Source organism: Sebastes fasciatus, chromosome 4, assembly GCF_043250625.1.
Source record: "Sebastes fasciatus isolate fSebFas1 chromosome 4, fSebFas1.pri, whole genome shotgun sequence".
In the NCBI taxonomy this organism is placed as follows: domain Eukaryota; kingdom Metazoa; phylum Chordata; class Actinopteri; order Perciformes; family Sebastidae; genus Sebastes; species Sebastes fasciatus.
Window position 1 is genome coordinate 37,143,761 of NC_133798.1, and position 13,031 is coordinate 37,156,791.

Below are 13,031 nucleotides of genomic sequence, written 5' to 3' on the forward strand. Positions count from 1 at the left end.
TACTTTATCTCCCTTAATCTCTGAGCGCCCATCAAATGCATTTCCCTGCAGTTGTCAGAATCCATATGACTACCTCTGACCTCCAAATTAGTTATTCCATGATGTTCTCCATGCAGTCCAGGCTTGGCTGGCCCACACCAGAGAGTGAGTGCCACGCTGGTTGGATATGAGTAACCACGGTAATCACTCGCAGACAGTGACAGCTCACAAGCATCTATTGGCTGGCATGCGGCGCTTGTTTCAGACACACTCATGCTCAACGTCACGGGGAGTTAAGCTCTTGTCATTTCTCATAAACTCTGAGTTGGGGTGTAAAGGACTCGAGGCCCTTCAGCTGAACAACAGCACTGAAAAACCTCAACCTTCCCGTGACCCTCTCAGTGTACAATAAACACAGACGTTTCCATCTCCTATTTTATTGTCTTTCTCTTAGAAAAGGAAAAGAAAAGCAAAAGTTGGCACTGGTCTGATGGCGCAATCCCAGTGTGATTATGAGGGTTTAGGCTCCGAAAGCTTTTTGTGTCTAATTGTTATCTTCCAACAGAGATTGTTTTCCTGAGAACCACGGTGCCGGCTTACGGGTCCTATCACTTAGGCAGTTACGACGTCAAGTTTGACATCCTGGAGGGCAACGTGGAGAACGCCTTCGATATCATCAAGCGGGTAGAGAATGGAATGTATGTGGGTGAGTACCGGGATTTTACTTTGCTTTGTGTGTTGTGAAGTTTGGGTGCACCAAACTAGTGCGTACATTTGACAATAGCAGCTTTAACATGCAGTCGATATCACCCCGACAGCCTGTGACTGGAATCCTTTGACAAAGGGGGCGGTATTGCTTACCTAATTTCTCAATTTGAAATGTATATAATATATGTGTATTTTTTTTTTTTACAAATCAAACTCACATGTGCACATTGGGAAGGGACAAAGAGCTCAAAAATCTCCCATAAGGAATGTCTGGACTCCCTGACATAAATACATCTGACACAGTCCGTTATGGTCTTTGCAGTGTTGTGGCATCACATAGCTGTCATCATCTTCATGGGGGCTCTTGGTGTCTGCTTCTTCGGAGAGTTGTCCTCTGAGTGGCTCTTTGAGACAGACGAAGGCCTGTTTCTGTCTCACCAAATATTTGGCATCAATTTCCACAGTCTAGTGGTCAAACAAAGTACCATTTAATTCACTTATCTACGGCTATGCTTATCCCAAGCAGATCGTTACTTTCCACAATAAGTCATGGCGGTCCGAATGCACTGGAATAGAGGGCGTGGATCTATACATGCATGTGCGCGCAAGTGATTGCAGTTGACAAGCAGTTAATTATAACTACCTGTTTGGAGACCGCCAGCATGCAAAAAAGAGCCCTGCACTAGTTCAAGTAGGAGCAGTAGATTTCCAGTGGTGTGTAACAACAACACATCTGGGGAGAAGCCATTCCCATCCTTTAGTCTGGTGGTGACCCGAGGCTGCTGCACGCCTGTCGGAGAGCTGAACTGGGAGGATGAGGGTGCTGTGAGCCTAATGATGACACATTGTTGGGCCCGTCTAGGTGTTTTTGTTTTTGTTTTGTGACGAGATGCAGGCAGGGTGGTAGTGCAAGGACATCATTCTTCTTCTCTTGCTGATGGATGAAGGGATGGGCCATCAATATTCACATCTGTCTTTACGGAATGAAATGTAGAGATCGAGGAGGAGAGAGTGCGCGAATGTCACTGGTTCAGGCGGGATTGTGGGCAAGTGTTCCTCTTGTACATTTGTGCAGAAACAGATGTGTGCTTATCAAACGAACCCAAATTCACACACAGAGACATGAGAATGTTTATAACCAGCAATAATTCACGTAAGTCGCTGTTAAAGCAGTTATAATTATATCGTACTGTTTTATAATGGCATGTTTTCGTTGGAATGCACAATGGTGTAATTCTGCATGAGCGATAAGCCTTATTTTGTAATATATCGTCTACTGTGTGTGTCTGTGTGTGTAAAGAGGATTTAGAGAGAAATTCCCTGTTTATTGTGGTGCTCATTTGCAAGGGCAAGTATGTATGTGTGTGTGTGCGTGTGTGCAAGGGAAGAATGAAATTGCAGAGAGAGAAAGACAAGTGAGAGACTGTGATTCAATGAAAGAGGAAAGAGAGAGAGAAAATATGTGCAGAAGTAATCCTGGGCGCTTTGCTTCATGTGGTTAAATGTATTGTTCCATTTCCCCACGCTAGGCCTCAGTGTCTCGCCGAGCATTAGAGCACTTAAACTGACGACCACATGAAAGGCCTGTTTGTGAGGAGCCACTTCTCTCCCAAACCCATCGGATGCTTATTGGATGCAGCTCTTGCATGTTAGCACCAGTTGCCCGTCGCACATCCAAATTGAGGCCCTGTGCACCGGAGCCCTCGGTCACCGACTGCTCGCCGTGAAGTGTGGCGTCCACGGTGCGATGAAGAAGGCCCCTTTTGGTTTTTATTTAGTGGGTTGTGCCGCTGGTGCTTTGGCCTGCAGACGCTGCTGGTTGCGTAACCATTGTGCGAGGCTCGCTGACGTGTCACTTAAGGAAGCTTGGTTTCCAGTATCTCCTGCGTCTCCAGCAGTGGTATTACAGCTTGGTGGGATGTGAAGAGCAGCAGACATTGAGGCTCCACTAATGAACAAGTGCGAGAACTCAAACTAACTTTGGCCATTATTTTTGGCCACTTCTTGTGTTTTTGAAAGGGACAAAAGAGGCAATTAGGAATCCTCAGAATCCGTTGCTAATTCTTGAGAGGTTTGATTGGCTGACGCTCTTTTCCCGTTATGCTCACTTACTCTCTCTTTTAAAAGCAGTCGACTGCACACACAGGCATGCTGTGTTTGCATAGACATAATGTGCACACACACATAGAGGCTGACAGTACACCAAATAGTGTAAGAATTGCACCACTCTTTCCTAGCTCCTGGTCATCCATCACTGGTTTTCCCAGCACTGTCACATCTGGAAGACAACCCTGACAGCCTTACGCATCTGTGCAAACACAACAGGCCCTCGGCGCTTGGAAAACATGATCAGAACCGATCAAACACTTACAGATTCCCATGGCGACCACAGTAGCACAGCGGCGACCACACAAATATCCCCGCAGGTATGTAGACACACAGCAGGAGCGATATATATCATCCTCACAACAAAGACAACATTTGTGACACATCATACTCATATTTGGAAACACAAACAGTGGAGGAATGCATTACTCACGCTAACGCTGTCATCTTCAACTTTTGATTAGGGACAGGTTGTTTGAATAGGGTTGAGCATGGGATGATTGATTTTGGCAGCCAGGAGGTGGATGGTCTTCCCTTTGAAAACAATGGCTCTGTGGTCTCTGCTGGAAGCATGGGCTGAGTCTCTCACCTCTGATCAAATGCTGGTGGTTCCCTTGTTTTATTATCTCTGAGTGACATACAGTACATCATTGTGGGGCTCAATATTGTCTTTGACCAATCCCATTGAAGGTATCATAGGCTAGTGTTGCTTTTTTTCTTTCATGTATCAAGGCCGGCTTGCTGAGCATGCATGACTTCTTCCAGCTTTGCTTTAGCCATTAATATAGACTGTAAATAAAATTGGACGTAATCACCGTGACGTCAACCATTGGTTCGCGGACTGCCGTTTGAAGCCTTGAGTTCGGCATTTAGGTTGTGCCATCTTGGTTTTTGGCATCGCCATCTTGGTTATTTGCAACCAAAAGTGACACAAGAGGGTGGAGCTAAGTACAACCAAACGCTGACATTTTTAGGTGACCAAAAAGGTTATAATTAACTTTCATGAACTGAAAACACACTGTGAAAGCGTTAAAGTTGTAAGACGAAAACACGGAGAACTCCCTGATTGGACAACGCCGTGGTAGCGACCTGTTAATCACAAGGTAGCCCCGCCCTAAAACATCCCCCGCTTTATGGTCTATTTGACTCTAAATGGGACCATAATTTACTAAATGAACATCATGCTGTATTGAAGAAGACTTGAAACTAGTGATTGAGACCATAAACTTATGTTTACAATGTTTACTGAGGTAATAAATCAAGTGAGAAGTAGGCTCATTTTCTCATAGACTTCTATACAATCAGACTTCTTTATGCAACCAGAGGAGTCGCCCCCTGCTGGCTGTTAGAAAGAATGCAAGTTTAAGGCACTTCAGCATTGGCTTCACTTTTCAGACCTGGAAGTAGCCCACTAGCTGTTACTCAGAAGTTGTTGAAATGATATATGTATGTATGTTTATATTATGTGGGGAAACAATGTGACAACCCACCAATTCAATTTCTTCCTGTTTACTATGTAAAGCTTCATTAACAAAGACCACGCCATTTGTTCGGTACTAAAGTAGTTTTACTTGGAATAGCTGGAGGATGCATGAAAGATTGTATAGAGGTCGAGTTCGGTGGGATGGTGGGGGTCGAGGGAACTATCATATCATATCACATAGTTTGATCCATTACACCTGTGGTTACCTGTAGGCCTGGGGTTTGAGAGGGGAGGGTCGTGAGAACTGAGACAAACAGGAGAGAGTAGGGTTTGACACACCTATATAGATCTTCACAGGTGATTGAGTTAGTGAGGCGCAGGTGGTGGAATTAACGAGACACAGGTGAAGAATTAGCGAGGGTGAGAGGCGTGGTCTTGTTCCTGAACCTTGGTTATAATAACTTTATATAAAGTTAACAAAAGCAACATGCAAATCAGTAACATTTGTGGAATGATGTGACTTGTGCTTTTACTTGACTCAGCTAGCTGGCTGACCAGTATCAACCAAATTCAATCAGTAGCCATCTAAACAGTGAGCACATGTTTAGTCATGCCTTGAATGTGTCCAAATGACTCGTCTTCATGAGTAATCATTTGTCACGGAAGGATTTTGCCATACCATTAATATCTGCTGTCTAATTCTTTTTAGCAGGAAAAACTGATTTATGTAGTATTTATGTTTATCCTACTGGACAGAAACAGATAATATAGTACCTTCTCTTCATGAATCATATATGCCATCCTCTGGAGGAACTGCCAGTCTAAGACGCCGCAGCTAAATTCCATTCATTTTTGAAATGCAGGTGGAAATGTGCCTTTGCGGTTTATATCCTGCCCAGAGAATAAATGCCTTTTGCATTGCCGTTGGCACACGGGGCTGTCAGCCAGTGAGGCAGCCAGCAAGATGAATGGAAGAGGAAGTGGACAGTTTGTCTCTATGCAGGTAGTCAATGGCCGTCAGTGCAGCCGTCCACAGTGGCGGGTGGAATGTGAGCCTACTGTGTGAGACATGACTATTCCAGAGCCAGTGGAGCTTGTGGTGCTTCTGGCTTGTGGCTGCGCTGGTGAGGACTTGAGGACAGCGGCGCAGATAAGCAGACAACTCGCTCCGTTTGAGAGGCTGTCATTTGGATGAATCATGACATGGCAGCAGCGGGCCCACTAGAGCGCGCCAAGCCCATAAGGAATCCTCGTCTGCCCCACAAGAGATTAGAACGGCTAATCAAAACAGGGTCTTCTCCACCCAACAACCCCACAGTCCAACATGCTTCCCCTCGGGTGGTCCTCCACCACCACCAATGCACTGATGAAAAGATAGCAATACAGATAAGTCACGCTCTAAAGGATACCAGTATGTACACATATAGCATATAATACTCGCAATAAAACTGTCTTAATAACTCATCAGATACTCTTATCTCCTTTGGGTTGATGATCTATTTAATTTATACTCGTCGTTACTCTTTTCTGTCTGGCACTGTGATTTTAAGAGAATGTAACTTTGTTTAGGTAATAGCTCAATTCACAAAATGAATGCTGTTTTTTATCGGCGTCCATATGGTAACATGCCAAAATAGATAGCAAAGTACTTAAACAGCTTATCAAGATGCCGTATGCTTTCCTCCGTTTATAATGTAGATGGAGGACATAATACAACATCCTGATTTAAAATGCAAACAAAGCAGGTTTTCCATTTAGTCTACATTGTCAAGTCTATATTTTGCTCCTTAGTTATGGGTCTTAGCTTTTGAAAGGTCACTTGTAATGTAGTGCAAAGGTTGTGGTAAAGATAATGGTGCGTGTTATGTCATCTCAGCTGCTCGGGCCCACAACTGCTAAAACAGAAAAAGGCCAAGAAAAGAACCAACCAATTCCCTACGGCCGCTTTTCAATGATGTCACTAACCAGCTCGCGACACCGTCCAACAATGACCCATGGGCCATTTGAGAGATCTGTAAGTATGACTCGCTGTTAATTGACCTTAAAATATCAAGCCACATGTGCTGGCCTTTTGGGAGCAGGGGTGGGCAGGGCTCCCACCCCCTCTTTGGAGTGGTCAGAGTTGTGTTTGGACAGCCTGACCTGACTGGCCACCGTTGTACCAGTGACCAGTGACCAGGCCCGTAAATACAAAAGCAGGTACCCGAGGGGCCTGTGCACTCAGTCTTCGTACAGTGGTTGGCAATTTGAATGGATTATATTTCAGCCATGCTGACGGATTATCAAAACTGAAATTGGTTGCTTGGCTAATAGGGTAACAAGGGAGCTAGTTAGCAATTTCTTTGGCATGTCTCCTAGCTTTTATGGACTTTTTTGGAGAGGCAGTAAAAAAAGAATCATTGAATAAGAAACCACTGTTTGCTGTGTTTATGTTTATGCCAACAGCTGTACCTCAGCGATACGGTTAGATACAAAACACATCCCAGTTATAGCCATAATGATGTTGGCGAGTGCCCTCCAGTACCCTCTTTGCATACTGGAACTTTGTACACCACCTGGATCCTCTCCAATGGTTTCACTGCAGTGAGTATGCATAGCGCCACAACCAATGTGTCATTATACAATACTGTGGTGAGGCCAATGCATATTTTTCATTTGTCTCTGGTGTTAAACCCGTTCATTTTGGATTTTGTCATACACTTCCTCGCTGAGTTGTAAAAACCAGAAAACCCAGAAATTGTACTGTTTACATGTAACCCTTCAATATTGCAGCGCTCGTGGCCATGAAGGATGACAAATGCCTCCTGGCATTCGCTTCACTTTGTTTTGTGGCAGTGTCTCTGCTACTAGCATGCATTTATTTAAGGCTATTTTCTACTTAAGGGGCTACTTTATGGTGTGGCGGAATGTTTTTGGAGAGCGGACAGATTGCACAGCTGTTTGTTTGATGGTGGCTGTCGAAGCCAGCGCAGTCACCTTTGCACCCTGTGGCAGATACCTCAGCGAGATGGAAAGACACCACAAACCTTTCCAGCACTACGACTGGATCTCATGCTCGGGAACTTCGGGCCTCAGATTACATGACCTTGCAGCCCAGTCACAGGGCAGATTGTCAGCTGTAGGGTTTTGTAAACCTCCCCGTGTTTATTTATGTGAATCTCAGGTGGTATGGTAGCCAATCAGAGTCAACCTGTTTTGTGGCTGTTGGATTTTTGCCTTACGGCCCGGATGAAATGTTAAAGATGAGTATGCGGTTGTGGTTTCACCTCAGGTTCACTGTGAGTATGTTGAGGCCCAGCTGTTAGCTGATGCTTTCCCCTCATTGCGGATACCACTGCGCCTTTGATGGGCAGCGTACGGAAACACAGAGTCATCATGGTCACATACACTGACTTCGGTATCCAGCTCCTTTGTGCAGAATTGGGCCCACATTGTAATAACATAATTACCTTTTTCTCGCCCTCAAGGCTGTGCAAAAAAAACAAGTCAAACAAAGGCTATAGGAGTTGTATAAAACATGTTTCGACAATTTGGGTGTTTCTTACAACGCCACAAATCACCACAGTAACCGTGATACAGCTTACATGTTAACATACAGTCTTTGGTTTTGATATCACGCCCAGATTCCCAGATTTGTGTTAAGTTTCAACCCACCAACACTGAGCTTGGAGGGAATTTGGAGGAGCTATTGGCCACTATACCATAATTTCTGTTCCTAAGAGCACGGTCGTGCCCTCTGCGTGTGCTAATTAGACCACAAACAAATTTTAAAAAACAAACAAACACATTCCACATATTGCACTATTTATATGACCTTAATATATTTTCAGTTTATGTGTCTGTGTTTTCGTTATTTATTCATGCGGTAAGCTTCTTATAATAAAAAACAATTTTAAAATTTTCAGGGGAAAACCTACCCGCAGTTGACCCTGATTATAGTGTTGAGTGTTAAGCCCTTGTTAGATATAGGCCACACTTAAAGCAGCAGTGGGTAGAAATAGAGCCAATATGATTGAAACAATTTTCTTTTATTAAATGGTCGCTATATCCTGACAGTAGTGCATGAGACAGGTAATCTGAAAAAAATCTTCCGGTGTCCTCCAATCTGCATGATTTCAGACTGGAGGAAAACAACCAATCAGAGCTGGTCTGGAGTCTGCCGTCCAGCTGCCGTCTATGAGAGCCGGCTGTCAATCACTCGCGAAGTCCGATCGAACGTCAAACTAGGCAGCGCTGATCAAATATGAATCAATATTATGTTACGTTAATGCCTATTTCTCACCTCTAATGTTTTCAGAAACATCTTGTAGTGCACAGTTTAGCTGTAAAATGAGAAAGTTTGTGATCCGTCAGTCATGTTGAGATCTGTTGAGGAAATACCAAGCACCGCCCACCAGCCGGAGCACAGCCAATAGGAACGCTCTCTCTCTGAAATGACCTGTGATTGGTCAAAGTCTCCCGTCATGGGCTAGATTTTCTAAAGCCTAAAACAGAGCCATGAGGAGGAGCAGAAGTCTAGTTTTCTCTCAGAATACCTCAATTACAATATGCTGAAAGGTTATTATGGAGTTTTTGCCCGATGATGCCAAAATGATTCTGCCTACGGACACTTTAAAGCAATTAATAAAAAGCTTTAATGTTGAATGAATCCCATTGTGTCTTTGCGGTGGTCCATATTGTACTCATAATATCTTACTCATCTTCATTATGTGCTTGCTCAACCCACCACTGCACTGATTTTTGTTTAAGTATGTCGACAAATCATGAACCTTCTGAACTCACTTTGAGTTTGCATCGGTCAACTCGGAGTTGCGTGCCATCTCGATTGGCTTGTGTCTGAAAATCATTTTCAGGCTCAACATTCAATCTCTTTTTCCATGTCAGTTATTCTCTTAATGTTGCGGCTGTTGTTAGGTTTAAGCAAAGGTTAGCTCCTTCTGATGGCGCTGACGCTTTGGAAACAATAAAATCTCAGTCCCTCTCCCCTCTGTCGAGTTGTCACTACGCAACAGAGTCCCAAAACACCAAAACAAGGGGGGGCAACCCTGGTCAAAGTGGGCCTCATTCCACACTCCTCCGAGCGCTTATCGGCGGAATCTGCTGGAATCTGTTGTGCGCCCACAGATCCGACTGGGAGAGGGACGAGAGAGCAAAATAAAGTGACAGAGAGAGAGAGAGAGAGAGAGAGAGAGACGGCAGTTCAAGCACATATTGCTCGCCCCTTCCAGAGTTAAAGATGGATTCCTGGAGGAATGCCTCCATGGCTGTATCGCGTGACTGCGACTGCTCCCCTCCATCAAACACATGGGACTCATTTACCCTTGTGGGCCACAGTGATGGTGCCACAAACACCAGGCCCCCTCAGGAAGGATGGGAAGAGAGCGGAGGAGGAGAAGGAGGAGAAGGAGTGGGTGGGCGGAGGGGGGGCGTCTGCCATCATACAATGCCAGTGTCCCAGAAGACGCAGCGGATGGCGCATAATGGATCATCATCTGCCCTGTGGTGAACAACGACCAAATGAGTTTTACTGCTTTATTACAAGTACCGCAGAAAGGAGCCTCATAATTCAGACCGATCGTGGCAGTGATCTGTCGTCGTTTAGATCCATGTTGAAGTTAAACCCATGAGTCATCACACTTTACTGACTCATTTATGAATAAGAGAGGAAATGAGTAAAAAGAAAGAGGACGGTTGGAGGTGTGATAGGAGGACAGCGTGGTGATTGTCCTGCCTGACTGCACTCCACTCTGGCGATGGTTGTTCAAACAGGCCAGAGCTGAAATGTCACCAGCCCTCTGCAGAGAAAAGGCCTGCTGACAGCCTGTATAAACACTGGCATTTTTTTCCCCGTGTAATCGCATGTTCACTTAAAAAAGAGCACCCAATGAATTCCATGGGCATTCAGTAATGCTCTGTTGTAGTGTGTTTATTCTCCCATCTGTTTTACCATGATAGAGGGCGTCTTTGGCCACGGAGAGGCTGGAAGGCGGGAGGGAGGAATTCAATTCAAATTGTCATGGATATCACTGGGCTTTGGTCAGCTTGTTAACACCACTCGCCATTTGAATGCTCATCCAAATGCACCAGCTGATACCATGGTGCACCTGAAGACAGGAATTCGTGTAGTAAGTGATGGCAGCAAGTGAAAGACTGGGGAAAGGACAATCATTTGCAAAAAAAACAGTGCCTTAAAGAGATAGTTTGAGTAATTTGAAGTGGGGTTGTATGAGGTACTTATCCATAGTAGGTGTATTACGTACAGTAGATGATGGTCGGCATGCTCCCAGTTTGGAGAAACAGACAGGAGTACCGACACCGGAGCAAAGCAATACAGTCCTGTTGTCGGGGACGGCAGAAAAACATATTTCTGGCCACCTAAAAGAAAGGCCCACCTAAAAAATTCAACATTAGTTTTAGTGTACGCTTTATTTAGAATATTTTCTGATGGCAAACTGAACTGAAAGTGAACATTATCTATACTGTTTTTGTCATCTTAGCCTGCTGACTTTGGAAAGGAAAGGAGACAGAAAGGGCTGTCTGACGGCAAGATAAAGCAGTGAAATATTCTAAATGTAGCGTACACTTAAACGGATATTGATTTTTTTTAGATGAGCCTTTCTTTTAGGTGTCTAAAATAAGTTTTTATGCCGTCCCCGTCCACAGCACTATATTGCTTTGCTCCGGTGTTGGTCTGTTTCTCCGTCATCTATTGTAGGTAATATACCTGCTATGGATAAGTACCTCATACAACCCCACATCAAAACACCCAAACTATCAGTATTCATTGGAACTCTTTTCTACCAAAGAAATAGTCTTTATGAAAACTGCCAACAATTATGTCTGTGGATTATCCGCAACATAACATCTTGTCTACACCAGCTAGCGCAAGAAGCACATCAACATCGAAGCAACTTGATGTGGCAGCACTCACAGCCCGACACACAATAGTCAGAAGAAAGTATTCTTGGAACATAAAAGTACATGTCGGGTCAATAAGCAACCAACATAGACAGCTGTATTGAATAAAGTTGAAGTACATATAAATTTGACAGAGCTGTCAGACATGCGTGAGACGGAAGACTGAAGAACGATCCTGAAACGCGTCTGGTGTAGACAGCCTGTGACCGGGACATTGTTTTTGAAACGATACTTTGCTGTTGAAAGACCAAATATAATTTTTCAACGCGCTGGGCACCACAAAACAAAATTCCATTATCCTCAGTAGTATTGGGGTGGCAGTGGAATTTCAAAATCAAAACCTCAGCACTTATTAAAACCAAAAATATCTGCTTTGCAAGATACGACTAGGGGTATGAGGGGAAAACATGGGTGACCCTTTAAACCTAATAACCTAACCTAACCTATACCATCACATTCTCATCCCAACTCGTCACATATCGCTCCTTGGCGTCACTTTATTTCTGGCATCAAAACCATTACAGTTACCCTTGGCGTCACTTTAGATTTAGGCAACAAACCACTTAAATAGGTTTAGGAAAGAACATCATGGTTGGGCTTAAAACTACTATGTTTGTACAGTGAAAATAGAACTGAACGTTGTGAAAACAGGACACAAACAAACTGCTGATTGTAACATGTAAGTAAGACTTAACGCACGGAACACAAACAGCGGTCTCTTGGATGAAAGCCTTGTGTTTGTTGGACCCATCCACGTCTTCTCCTGACCTCTTAGTGTGTCTTTTTGCTTTTCAAACTACGTCAGCACACTCCCGCGGCGCACTTTCTTGGAGCATTGCATTGTAGTTCATGGATTGGCTCGGTGCGTCTTATACCGGAGCTAAAGGTGCCTCGGTATTTGACGGAACAATACAGAAATAAAAACATTCAAAATCAAATCAAAATGAACAAGCACAAAGACAATCTTATCTTTGCTAACTGCTGCTCTTAATAAACCATTATGTTTCCGAAGAAATAACAAAGCCAACTATCATAGTGTTACGTATTATTGCCACTGATACTGTTGTTCTTCTTTGTCCCCTTCAGGTGTTGTTCGCCAGGTGAGGTCTCTGATTGGTCCACTGACTACAATACTGAAACTGTCCATGCGCAACCTGACGACTCAGGGCGAAGCCGGCCAGAACATCATCAACGTTCACATCTTCGTCTCGGAGTTCTGGTTCTGAGAGGTGGAGGCCAAACCTTACCACATGTATCAAGACATCCACTGTCAACACTGTACACATTGATTTTGTTAAATCAATGCATAGGTCAGTGTCGAGGTTTTAATGTTGTGTTTGATTACTTTTGACAGTCTGCTTCTGATGAGAGCACTAACCTACACTTTGTTTTGATGACAAGCTCAGCCTGAAGTGCACTCCTGCATTGCGTCTGGCATAATGGAGCTAAATATGGATGAACGTTATGTTATTAAAAATCTCTTAAGAAATCCAGAGTTTTTTTTAAATTGAAAGTGCATGCATTTAGAAAGGTCATTAAAGGATACGATGATTAAATTCAACAATGTTCTTTTCATGACATTATAAGCCTTTGTTTTTGTAGCATTCACTTTTCCTTTCTTGCTGTATGCGTTGGATGAGGTATTTTTTCTATGGAATAAACACTATTTTATTTACAGTATTCGTTTATTGTATTTCCTCCCAGTATAGTGTTTGAATTCCTTACTGAACTGAACTGAACTGAGTAATTAGGGGAAGTGAGAAGAGGTGAGCAGGAGGTGAGGTGAGTGCAGGACTAACAAGGGACAGGTGAAACTAAACAAGGCGGGGCAGACAGTCAAAAAGGCGGGAAAACACACAAAGACAGGAAGTGAAGTGATCTGAAACAAGAGGAGAGA

The 13,031-nt window shown here is 43.8% G+C and overlaps 1 protein-coding gene across 1 annotated transcript in view; it reads left to right on the forward strand.

The window, feature by feature from the left end:
• fbln1 (fibulin 1) overlaps nt 1-12,811 on the forward strand; it is a 35,130-nt gene extending 22,319 nt beyond the window's left edge. Inside the window, exons 16-17 of the mRNA XM_074633994.1 lie at nt 545-685; nt 12,221-12,811. Of these exons, the coding sequence (XP_074490095.1) occupies nt 545-685; nt 12,221-12,360 (281 nt within the window). The 3' untranslated portion in view covers nt 12,361-12,811. The remainder of the gene's footprint in view (nt 1-544; nt 686-12,220) is intronic.
• The last annotated feature ends 220 nt before the right edge of the window (nt 12,812-13,031 follow it).